Source organism: Miscanthus floridulus, chromosome 13, assembly GCF_019320115.1.
Source record: "Miscanthus floridulus cultivar M001 chromosome 13, ASM1932011v1, whole genome shotgun sequence".
Taxonomy (NCBI): Eukaryota; Viridiplantae; Streptophyta; class Magnoliopsida; order Poales; family Poaceae; genus Miscanthus; species Miscanthus floridulus.
The window spans coordinates 18205368-18218787 of record NC_089592.1 but is presented as its reverse complement, the minus strand read 5'-3'; the positions used below and the strand labels follow the sequence as shown (position 1 = coordinate 18218787).

The window sequence follows — 13420 nt, the reverse complement described above, 5'->3', positions numbered from 1 at the left end:
ACATGTGTGAGCAAGTGCATACTTGCTTTGAGATGAAGAGAAAGGAGTGCAAGGAATTGAACAAGAAAGTCAAATTTCTTGAGCAATCCCTTGATGAGCTCAATGCCACTCATGAGAGGCTAATGGAAGCCCATGAGAAGCTTAGGCAAAGCTCACTCTAAGCTTGAGAAAGCTCACTCCTCTCTCATCGAGCAAGTCAAAGAGGAAGCCAAGAAGGAGCAAGTGATTGTATCATGTGATGTGGGACTAACATGTGATCTTATTGATGAATCTTTTTATAAGCCCATTATAGTTGCTCCCACTAACACTTCTTGTAGCACTACTACTTCTACTTCACCTTTGAGTGATGGTCTCACTTGTGATGCCTCATTAATGGTGGAAAATGAGACCCTCAAGAAGGAGGTGAATGAGCTCACTCGTGCCTTAGGCAATGCCTATGGTGGAGATGCCTGCTTGCTAAAGTGCTTGGGTAGCCAAAGGTTTTCTCTCAACAAAGAGGGATTAGGCTATACCCCTCAAGAAAGGCAAGGCTGGCCTTTGTCACTCCCAAAGTTAACTTTGTGAAGGGCAATGGTCGGTTTTGCAATAGATGCAAGCAAGTTGGGCATGTAGAGCAATATTGCAAGATTAACAAGAACAAGCTACCTATTGTATCCTCAATTAAATTTGATTCTTGTTACATGCTTGTTAAGGGTGCCAATGGTGTGAAGGCTAAGTTCATTGGTACACCAATTGTGGGCCTAAAGAAGAAGGCTATTTGGGTACCAAAGACCTTGGTAACTAACCTTCAAGGACCCAAGCAAGTTTGGGTACCTAAAAAGAATTGATCTTCTTTTGTAGGTCAATTATAAAGCTAGAGGAAGGCATTGGGTGCTTGATAGTGGGTGCACACAACACATGACTCGGTGATCCAAGAATGTTCAATTCAATCAATGAAAACAAGAGCAATGGGATTGATAGTATCACATTTGGTGACAATGGCAAAGGCAAGGTCAAAGGGCTTGGTAAGATTGCAATATCCAATGACTTGAGCATTTCCAATGTGCTACTAGTAGAGAGCTTGAACTTCAACCTTCTGTCGGTAGCTCAATTGTGTGATCTTGGTTTCAAGTGCATATTTAGTGTGGATGATAGTAGAGATTATAAGTGTAGATGGCTCTAACTTGATATTCAAAGGATTTAGATATGAAAATCTATACTTGGTTGATTTCAATGCTAGAGAAGCTCAATTGACAACATGTTTGATCACTAAGTCTAGCATAGGTTGGTTATGGCATAGAAGGCTTGGTCATGTTGGAATGAAACAATTGAACAAGTTGATTAAGCATGACTTAGTTAGAGGCTTGAAAGATGTCACATTTGAGAATGATAAGCTATGTAGTGCATGTCAAGCCAGAAAACAAGTTGGTAACACACATCCTAAGAAGAGCATGATGAGCACATCTAAGGCATTTGAGTTGATGTATATGGACTTATTTGGACCAACCACATACACAAGCATTGGTGGAAACAAATATGGATTTATGATTGTGGATGATTTCACTAGATACACATGGGTGTTCTTCCTTATTGACAAGAGTGATGTATTTGCATCATTCAAATCATTTGTCAAGAGCATTTACAATGAGTTTGAAACAACTATCAAGAAAGTTAGAACTGACAATGATAGTGAATTCAAGAACACTAGAATTGATGAGTTGTGTGATGAATTTGGAATTAGACATCAATTCTTGGCCAAGTACACTCCTCAATCAAATGGCTTAGTTGAAATGAAGAATAGAACATTGATTGACATGGCAAGATCAATGTTGAGTGAGTACAATGTGAGTCATTCATTTTGGATCGAAGCGATCAATATGGCTTGCTATTATAGCAACCGACTCTATTGTCACCCTATGATAGAGAAGACATCTTATGAGCTTTTGAATGGAAGAAAGCCCAACATCAGCATACTTTTAGGTTTTTAGTTGTAAATGCTACATATTGAAGAAAGGCACTAGATTGAGCAAGTTTGAAAAGAAATATGATGAATGTTTCTTGCTTGGTTACTCCACTACTAGCAAGGCTTATAGAGTTTAGAATTTGGCTAGTGGTACTCTTGAGGAGGTTCATGATGTGGAGTTTGATGAAACAAATAGTTCCTAAGAGGAAGATGAGAATCTAGATGATGTAAGAGGCACTCAATTGGTCAATGCAATGAAGAACATAGACATTGGTGATATAAGGCCTAGAGAGGTGATTGATGTTGAAGATGACAAGAATCAAGTGCTCTCTAACTCAAATGTGCAAGCTAGTGGTTCTCATGATCAAGTTCAAGCAAGAACTAGTGATGACAAAGTACAAGATCAACAACAAGTGGCTAGTTCATCATCTCAACCAAGTGAATCTATCAAATGCAAGCAATCAAGTGCAAGTGATTCAACCAACCAATGTTATAAGAGATCATCCCTTGGACACTATCATTGGTGATATTTCAAGAGGTGTGCAAACTAGATCAAGATTGGCTTCATTTTGTGAGCACTTCTTATTTGTGTCATCCATTGAACCTAAGAAGATAGATGAAGCTTTGAAGGATGTTGATTGGGTCAATGCTATGCATGAAGAGCTAAACAACTTCACAAGAAACCAAGTATGGGAGTTAGTTGAGAGGCCTAAGGATCATAATGTGATTAGGAACCAAGTGGGTCTTTCGGAACAAGCAAGATCAAGATGGGATAGTAATAAGGAACAAAGCAAGATTAGTGGCTCAAGGTTACACTCAAGTTGAAGGTCTTGACTTTGGAGAAACATATGCCCCGGTTGCAAGATTGGAAGCAATTAGGATCTTGTTAGCCTATGCTTGTGCCCACAACATCAAGTTGTACCAAATGGATGTGAAGAGTGCATTTCTCAATGGGTACATCAATGAGCTTGTGTATGTTGAGCAACCTCCTGGTTTTGAAGATGAAAAGAAACCCAACCATGTTTATAAGTTGAGAAAGGCTTTGTATGATTGAAACAAGCACCAAGAGCATGGTATGAGAGATTGAGGGATTTCCTACTCTCTAAGGGATTCAAGATGGAAAGGTTGACACCACTCTCTTCACCAAGAAGCTTGGAAATGACTTGTTTGTAATGCAAATCTATGTCGATGATATCATATTTGGGTCAATAAATCAAGACTTTTTGTGAGGAGTTTGGCAAGATGATGGCAAGTGAGTTTGAGATGTCTATGATTGGAGAGCTTAGTTACTTCCTTGGTCTTCAAATCAAGCAAATGAAGAATAGGCACATTTATGAGTCAAGGCAAGTATATCAAGGACATGCTCAAGAAGTTTGGAATGGATGATAGTAAAGCTATTAGTACACCAATGGGGACAAGTGGAAGCTTGTATAGTGATGCTAGTGGCAACATGGTGGATCAAAAGATGTATCGGTCTATGATTGAAAGCCTACTCTATGTGACCGCATCAAGGCCGGATAGTGATGTTTAGTGTATGCATGTGTGCTAGATTCTAAGCCTCACCAAAAGAAAGTCATTCGAAAGCAATAAAGAGAATATTGAAACATATACAAAATGTTGGATTGTGGTATCCCAAAGGGGCAAGATTTGAGTTGATTGGATATTTGGACTCTGATTATGCGGGATACAAAGTTGAGAGAAAGAGCACATCGGGCACATATCAACTATTAGAAGATTACTTATGTCTTGGTCATCAAAGAAGCAAAATAGTATAGCACTTTCAACCGCCGAAGTGGAGTACATTTTGGCCGGTAGTTGTTGTGCTCAATTACTTTGGATGAAGGCTACTTTGAGTGACTTTGAAATTAAATTCAAGCAAGTGCCATTGCTATGTGACAATGAGAGTGCCGTAAAGCTCACCAACAACCCGGTTCAACATTCAAGAACAAAGCATATTGATGTCTGTCATCATTTCATAAGAGATCACCAATAAAAATGAGATATTTGCATTGAGAGTGTGGGCACCGAAGATCAACTTGCCGATATCTTCACCAAGCCACTTGATGAAAAGAGGTTTTGCAAGCTAAGGAATGAATTGAACATACTTGACTTCTCAAATATGTGTTGATGCACCCCCCCCATTATATGACATGCCTCTCCTTCGAGCAAAGCAAGGTAAAGTTGATTGACATGTCATCCATCTATTGCTAAGGACTTATTTAGTGCATCTAGTATTTCTATCATGTCCTAGGCTCATTCATTAAAATCAAATGAATTTTATGCTTGTATGGTACCACTATTGCTTGTATGTTTGAAATGATCTAGTGGTAACATATGACATGTTTGTGGGCTTATAAACCTAGTATTTGATCTAGAAAATAAGCTATAAGTGTTTAACTCAACATGGTACAAGATAACCCTTATTTAGAGGTGTGAAGAAGCTTGTCCTTGGATCAAACCGAGTTAAATATCTTTTGCAAGTGATCTAGATTGAACCAAATTAGAAAATGATCCTCATTTCATATGGTTTCACCCTTAACCTATCTATAATTTGAGCTCACCTTTTGTGCTAATTGTTGACAAAGGGGGAGAGAAATTCACAAAGATAGGAGAAGCAAACAAATGAAACGACATTGTAAGGGAAAAAATAAAAAATACACACAAGTAGGGGGAGCAAGCTCATAAACTTGTATGTTGCATTTAAATGTGCACTTCATATATTTGCTTGCATGGAACAAGTTCTAAATTTCAATATCCATGCTTGTGTGGTGTATGCTAGTTATATGCTTGAATGGTGAAATGAAAAACTAGCATGCATAGGGTAAAGTAACTAGACTTATGATCATTTTATGAAACTAGACCCTTACTTGTAATGTTGATCTCATGGGGTATTCTAGTTTTTGTGTATGTATAGTTACTAATGGTGCTAAGGATGGTATATTGGTGCACTCTGATTGGTATCACACTTCAAAGGTCCATCTCTTATACCTTAGCATCATACGGTAGAAATTGTCTCCTATATTTCCTATCTAAACATATGTGCAAGCTACAATCTAAACTCTTAGCACATATATAGGGGGAGCAATTGCTACCATTTGGAATTTATGAAACTTGTCCATATCCTTTATACATGGTAAATATGCTTGGGCAAGCAACATGGATTCAATTAAATTTTAACTCATATCTTTGTGAAAGGGTTGTCATCAATTACCAAAAAGGAGGAGATTAAAAGTTCTAGTTTGGTTTTGGTTAATTGATAAAACCCTCAGTGCTAACCTAGTTTATCAAAGTAATTATGAGATAGGTAGCACTACTCCAAGTGATGAAGCAATGGCGAAGATCATGACGATGGTGATGGCATGGTGATGATCAAATGCTTGAACTTGGAAAAGAAGAAAGAGAAAAACAAAAGGCTTAAGGCAAAGGTATAAATAGTAGGAGCTATTTTATTTCGGTGATCAAGATACTTAGCGAGTGTGATCACATTTAGGTTAGATAGCCGTACTATTAAGAGGGGTAAAACTCATATTGAAATACGGTTATCAAAGTACCACTAGATGCTCTAACTCATTGCATATGCATTTAGGATCTAGTGGAGTGCTAACACCCTTGAAAGTATTTGTGAAAATATGCTAACACATGTGCACAAGGTGATACACTTGGTGGTTGGCACATTTGAGCAAGGGTTAGAAACTTCACCGGTAGAGTGCCTGCCCGTAGAGTGCGGACAGTCCGACGGTGCCACCGCGCCCTATATAGAAAAGACAGGGTTTCATAGAGTGGACTGGACGCTAGTCATGTGGTGACCGGACGTTGGGGTCCTGTGTCCGATCAGTGGCAGCAGTGAGTGCGCGGTTTCGGTCTTCGACCGGACGCTGGCGCTAAGAGTGACCAGACGCTGGCAGGGTGCGTCCGGTCAGTGCTGATGTACGCTGACATGAGGCGCACAGAGGAAACATTGAGTGACCAGACGCTGGGTGTGTCCGGTCGAGCATGACCGGATGCGTCCGGTCGTGAAATTTCACATTTGGAACCTTACTGGAAACAACCGGATGATGGGGTCCTACGTCCGGTCACTTTCTAACTGACGTGTCCGGTCATCACTTGACCGTTGAGATCGGGCAATCTGCGTTTGAAGCCGATGACACGTGGCAAGCATCGGGCGACCGCACGCTAGGGTCCTACGTCCGGTCGAATTAACCGGAGCGTCCAGTCACCCCGTGTTGTGCCCAGTGAAGGGGTACAACGGCTCTATTTCGTGGGGGCTTCTAATTAAGCCCCATGGCCGGCTTAAGCTCACTCTCTTGGCCATTTGCATTGACATAGCAACCTTGTGAGCTTAGCAAAAGCCCTCCCACTTATCTCTATTATTGTTTCATCATCATTGTGAGATTGTGAGAGAATCCAAGTGCATTGATTGAGTGATTGCATCTAGGGGCACTTGGCATTCGTGTTTCGCTATGGGATTCACTTGTTACTCTTGGTGGTTGCCGCCACCAAGATGGCTTGGAGCAGCGAGGATCATTGAGCGGAGGTTGGTGATTGTCTTCGGCTCCGATCGTGGTGATTGTTAGGGGTCTTGTGCCTTCCCCAGCGGAGAGTCAAAATGTAACTATAGTGGATTGCTCGTGTCATTGAGTTACCTCACTTGTAGGTAGGTTCTTGCGGTGTCTAATTGTGTGGACGAGGTTCGTGCAACACCTCTTAGCCGCCGAACCACCAAGTGTTGGTCGACACAACAGGGACTAGCGTGCCGGTAAGCACGTAAATCTCAGGAGAAAAATTGGTTGTCTTTTGCCCTTTGGTATTCTCCCGATGATTGATTTAGTATTCATCTTGTGATTGGTTCACTCCTCTACACGGCGGTATAATCACTCTACTCACTCATTTATATTCTTATAAACTAGTTGTGGCAAGCTCTTTAGTGTAATTAGAATTGAAAGCTTGCTTTGTTATTTTAAGTTCATCTAGTGGAGCTCTTTAGAGTAGCAAGATTGAGAGCTCTTAGTGAGTAGTAACATTGCAAGTTGTGTGCCTAGTAATTATTGCAACTAGAATTATTAGATATGTGGCTTGCAATCCTTATAGAGCTAGAGCAAGTTTACATTTCGCTATTTGTCATACTAATCAAATTGCTCTAGTTGATTTGTAGATTTTTAAATAGGCTATTCATCCCCTCTTTAGCCATATTAGGACCTTTCACCTACCAATATTTTTTAATTTATTTTAATTACTAATTCTGTAATTTATTTTAATTTATAATTTAAATTTCGAAATAACTAATAGAATTTTAGGACACTAAATGACCTCAAATGAAAATTTTGTAAACATCAAAGTTGTAGAACTCATCAAGATGTACAACTTATATTTCGGTCATCTTTTCATTTGACAAAATTTGAAAAGTTCAAATTTTGAATTTCAATAAATAGCAACTTTAAACAAGATTTTGAAACCTTAAATGATTTCAAATAAGAAAGTCATAAACATAGAAGTTGTTGGACACATTACTATCTACAATTTTTTATTTTGATCATCTTTTTATTTGACTAAATTTGTACAGTTTTAATTTTAAATTTTAATAAATGACAACTTCAAACAAGATTTTAAAACCTTAAATCATTTCAACTAGAAATGTCATGAACATAGAAGTTGTTGAACTCATCACTATCTATAACTTTTATTTGGATCATTTCTTTATTTAACAAAGTGTTAGTAAACATTGTTCACAAATCCACATATCACTCATAGTTTCATAAACTATACGAGAGATATGTTGATTTGTGAACAAAGTTTACTATCATTATGTCAGATGAAAAAATATTCAAAATAAAAGTTTTAGATCTTGATGAGTTATACAATTTTAGTATTCATCACTTTTTTAGATGAAATCATTTGGTGTTTCAAAATCTTGTTAGAACTTGTCATTTTTTAAATTTGAATAATTGAATTGTTCAAACTTTGTCAAACGAAAAGAATGACCAAATCAACACAGTAACTTGATAGGGCATGATTTTAGAAAATTTTAGAAAAAAATCATCACATTTGGAGTTAGTATGAGGGAGAAAGACTAGTTACAAATTTTACCCAGAGATTAAAAAGAAAAATCGCAACTGTTCATGATGATCAATGATGAACAAGTGTGATTTCTCTTTTTAATCTATGACAGAAACTTGTAACTAGTTTTTCTCCATCATACTAACGCCAAATATAATGGTTTTTTTTCTAAAATTTTCTAAAATCATGCTTTATCATTTTAATCTAGTCATCTATCTTTGTGACTTCAATAAATTTATCCACCTCTTCACGGAAACCTGCCTTAAACCTTAACGAACCATACATCCAAGAGTTCATGTACTCCATCTTTTACAATAACAACAAAACAAACATTGTATATACTTCAGATATATATAAATATAAATCAAATATGAATTACATGAAGCATACAACCACACCATGGTAGAGGAAAATTAATTAATGACTCATTTATCCATAAATAATTAAAATACATATTTGTTGATTACGATAAACAATTTTAAAGACAACAATTAGTAACAATTATATTTTACCCAATATCTTTCATGCAAACCCTAGTCCAATTTCATCAAACATAAATTCACAAAAACAAAATTAATAAAAAAACAAACCCTAGATCTAGATCTACATGCATATGAAACATCCATAAAATTAACTAATTGTTCACTAAAATCAAGAAATATGGACCAAATAAAGGTATGATCTTGTTCCCATACCTAATTTATCCAAGTACATTCAAAACTTGGGTCTAATTTGCTTCATAATTAGCTCAAGCACCATAGAAGAGAGAGAAAAATAAAACTCTAATTACTCATTAACCAACCATTAAAACTTTTAAAAAGTGTGGAATAACATTTTCTTACCTTCTACAACCTCTCCATCAAAGAATTTGAGACCAAAACCTTCCCTCTCTTAGTAGAGTAATTTTTGGGAGGTATGCTCAAGACCTCCCCACCTTTTTTTCACGGGTTGGAGTGAGTGACCCGAGGAGAAAGAAGGTGCTGCAGTTTTTTTATATGTGGGTCATTTTGTAGGGACGGCTGGTGATTGAGCCGTCTCTACAAATCGGAGGTATTTATACATGGGGCATTTGTAGGGACGGCGGACCGCTCAATCACCAGCCGCCCCTATAAATAGAAACACCGGGGGCGACTAGTGAGTGAGCCGCCCCTACAAATCCGACCCATCTGTAGGGGCGGCTCGTATCACCAGCCGCCCCTGTTGTTCCATTTATAGGGGCGGCTGGTCTCGTGGCTTCCGAACATGTCACTGTAGGAACGGCTCCATTACCAGTCGTCTCTATAAAAAAATTTATTTCGTTGCTACAAACCGTTTTTCACGTAGAGAAAATCTCGGCATTTTGCCCCCTCCTTTGGCCGCTGGTCACTAACTTTGCAAATTCATTGGCCACCTACACATACATCGTGTCCTTCCTACTCGGTAGCTGTTGCATGGATTGCATCGCATCGCATGTTGCAGCTTCTTTCAGGAGAGGATGAGACGAGACCGAGAGGGAGCCCTGTCTGCATCTGCATCAAAGAAAGGAAACCGGAAAGGCTACCCTCTCTGAATCCGGACACGAGGACAGGGGCCCATTTCCCTTTATTATTTGTTTTGTAGGAGAAAGTACAGAGGCTTCAATTGATGTGCCCCCGTGCGCGCTGTTTGGCACAGAATCCACAACCAGCTCCACGCGTTTGAGTAATAGAAGACGCCTTCTTTCCTTTCCTCCTGGCCCTCGAGGTACTGTACCCCACTTATCTAGTGGAAAGAGTACAACCTCTGCACAAGATCCATGTCTTTCAAGGTACTTAGGGTATTTGATTCTCTAGTCGTTTCTAAAATTTATGTCACATTAAATATTTAGATATTAATAAGAAGTATTAAATATAGATTAATTATAAAATTAATTACATAGATGAAGGTTAATTTCTGAGACGAATTTTTTAAGTCTAATTAATTTGTCATTAGCACATGTTTACGGTAGCACCACGTTGTCAAATCATGGACTAATTAGACTTAACAGATTCATCTCGTAAATTAGTCGCAAGTTATGTAATTAGTTTCATAATTAATCTATATTTAATATTCCATGCATGTGTCCAAACATTCGATGTGATAGGAATTTTAGGAGCTTATGCAAGAACCCAACAGCCCCGTATTTGGTGAGCCATTACACCCCGTATTTGGTGAGCCATTACACTTGCCTTCCTTCCTGCTGCTTCAGGCTCAAACAACAGAGCTACTCACAAAAGATTTTGTGGAGTACCACAAATGAACATGAAAGGAAGTGCTAAACCACCAAACCACATCAAGTGCTCAACATGGTCGCGGGCATGCACCTAGAATCGTGGAGCAAAGCCAGGAATCCCTCTGCCAAACGTTGAAACAAGGAGATCAAAACCCTGTTGGAAGGATGAAAGGAGGAGGGAAAAAATAGTCCGGCAGGAAGGTGAGGGAGAGTTGCTACTTGCAACTTGCTCAGTAGGAGTGGGGGGAATGGGGTGGAGTGGACAGCCTAAACTCTAGTATAGTACTGGTCTACTGAACTCTCAATTCCAGCCTACTGATAAACTTAGGCACTGTTTAGTTCGCGAAATAAAAATTTTTGGTTGTCACATCGGATGTTTCGGAGATGTCGGAAGAGGTTTTCGGATACTAATAAAAAAAACTAATTACATAGCTTGCCTGGAAACTACGAGACGAATTTATTAAGCCTAATTAATCCATCATTAGCGCATGTTAGTTACTATAACACTTATGGCTAATCATGAACTAATTAGCCTTAAAACATTCGTCTCGCGATTTCCAACCAAACTGTATAATTAGTTTTTTTGTCTATATTTAATACTCCATATGCCGCAAGATTCGATGTGATAGTTTAGGGTGAAAATTTTTGGGAACTAAACCAGGCCTTAGATCCTTCGTGTACACAGAGCTCCTTGTCTTTTGCCAAAGCATGTAAGCGACCTATGCCACCCTATATTACGTAAGTAATAACGCTTTTATTAGTGTTGATGCTATATCAGCACATGCAGCTTGGGCCTTTGGGGTCACGTGGTACTGGTGGTGTGGTGATCTTGTAAATAATGAACCAGTAGATAGAGGTGCTCGATTTCTTCTTTCCGTTTTTTCTCCTGATGATGTCTTCCTTTACGCTCATAAATACACACTCACTCTTGTGGACAATCCTACTGCCATGAACATCTCTGGAGCACATCTCAAATTGAAGAAATCATTGATGACCCATAACACACATATCAATTATCATTAAAATTATAGAATCACTAAGGGCTTATTTAGCATGGCTTTTCTAGAGGAGGCAGAGCACTTGAGGAAGAGACAACGTGTAGTTCCTCCTATAGACCGAATAGCTCTGACTCTTTTACTATTTCACTCCTACAGACCGAAAAATAGCTCTACTATTGACCAGAAAATGAATCCTCCTCCAAACCCAAAAACAATTCTAACTCCTCTACTATTCACTAGAAGACGAGTCATCCTTATAAAGTATTTGATACAACTCCTCATAAAGTTGGTCTTATCCTAGTAGGAACCCTCTCTAAGCCTTATTTTTCAAGTTTCCCATGAGTTTAGAACAGTTCGGATCGGAATCCAAAAGGCTAGATCCGAACAGGTTTTTTTGCTAGGTCTAGTCGAAAGTCCCGACTTGGCTTGGGGATAACCCTAGACTCCCTGAGCAGGTTTCTTTAGGCTTCTCCGAAAGTCTTGACACCTATCAGAACTTTCGATAATCGGAAGTCCCGACTTGAGTCGAAACTCTTAACAACAGAGCATCTTTCTGGGGCATAACTCCTTTATCTAGACTCCAAATTAGACGTTCTATATATGTTTTTTACCGGCTCGACGAGAGGAATGTAATAGTAAAGTATGTTTCACATTTTTACAACTTCACAAAATGGACAATTTTGGTTGTCAACATATGCCCCCATGTTTTCAGGTGAATGATGCATAAACCTAAAACACTTAATCAAATAAATTAAAATCAAACAGCGACGATACCCATCTCATCGGCTGCTCAGTGGCTAAGGGCGATGTATACACCATCTATTTTTGTTCTAAGGGCAATACATGTATCGGCCATTGCTTGGAGAGCACTTAGGCTTCTTGCCAAACACTTGGAAAATACTTTTTCAAGTACTTCCCGTTGAATGCTTTATTAAAACATTCACCTTACAATGTTTCTAGCAAATAAGAGTTACTTGAATATGACTTTGATCACTTTGTAAGGACCATCCCAATTTAGTGACCACTTGCCAAACCGATTGCTCTTCGATCCAATTGGTAGTATGGTTTTCCACCCTAATTCTTCCACTGAAAAGGATTTGCTCTTGACCTTCTTGTTGTATGCTTTGGCAACTCGAGCTTTATCTTTATCTATTTCCTTGAGAGCTTTTAATCTCACATCAGTCACCTCATCAATGTTATCCATCATCAAATCATGATGCACAACAGCTGATAGATCATTTTGTTTAGCAAGCCTGTATGCATCCAAATTCACCTCGATAGGCAACACGGCCTCTTGACCATATACTAACTCAAAAGGAGTAACCTTTGTAGCACCATGGCTTGAAATGCGATGTACCCATAGAGCCTCAGACAATACTTCATGCCACCTCCTTGGATTTTCCTCAATCTTCATTTTGATAAGCTTGATCAAAATCTTATTACTAGACTCAAGCTGACCATTGACTTGAGCATAGTATGGAGATGAATTGAGCAACTTAATTTTATATAATTTGGCAAATTCCCTCACCTCCTTAGACACTGAATGATGTCCCTTGATTTGTTGTTAATGTTTGAGGGATACCAAATCTATGGATAATATGCTCAGTGATTAACTCAATTACCTCCGTATGTGTTATATTCTTCAAAGAAATTGCCTCGATCCACTTTGTAAAGTAATCCATAGCAACTAACACAAAACGATGTCCCTTTGAAGATGGAGGATGTATTTGGCCAATAAAGTCTAGCCCCCAACCACGAAAAGGCCACGGTTTGATAATAGGATGAAGCATAGCAGCAGGCACAAGCAGAATATTTCCAAACTTCTGGCACTCTTTGCAACCTTTGTAGTAACAAAAACAATCGACCATCATAGTAGGCCAATAAAATCGGCTCTATGCAATAACCACTTCATCTTCAGGGCCGATTGATGCATACCATAAATGCCTTCATGGACTTCTCCCATAGTCACTCTTGCTTGATCAGATCCCAAACACTTAAACATCAAGTCTTTGGCGGTTCTCTGATAGAGCTCATCATTATGCAATACATACTTGAAAGCGCTCCGTCGAATACCCTTATCAATTTTAGCACTTGGATCACATAAATATTTTAGTAAGGGAGTTCTCTAATCTTCTAAATCGGCCCCAACATCACTAGAAGTCACATCGGGTCGATTTGGGAGCTTCTCGGGAGAAT

At 38.8% G+C, this 13420-nt stretch overlaps 2 protein-coding genes across 2 annotated transcripts in view; both read right to left on the bottom strand.

Annotated features, from left to right (window-relative positions):
* Positions 1-13420, bottom strand: part of LOC136500599 (secretory carrier-associated membrane protein 6-like) — a 66268-nt gene that overhangs the window by 30401 nt on the left and 22447 nt on the right. The gene's annotated exons all lie outside the window — the stretch shown is intronic.
* LOC136499543 (uncharacterized) lies at positions 12195-12638 on the bottom strand. Its single transcript, XM_066495160.1, has one exon. It carries the CDS (start codon positions 12636-12638, stop codon positions 12195-12197), a length of 444 nt encoding a protein of 147 aa, XP_066351257.1.

Bases quoted from the DNA above. Each gene is read 5' to 3' on its own strand.
- LOC136499543 (XM_066495160.1), bottom strand. From the start codon at position 12,638: ATGAAGATTGAGGAAAATCCAAGGAGGTGGCATGAAGTATTGTCTGAG.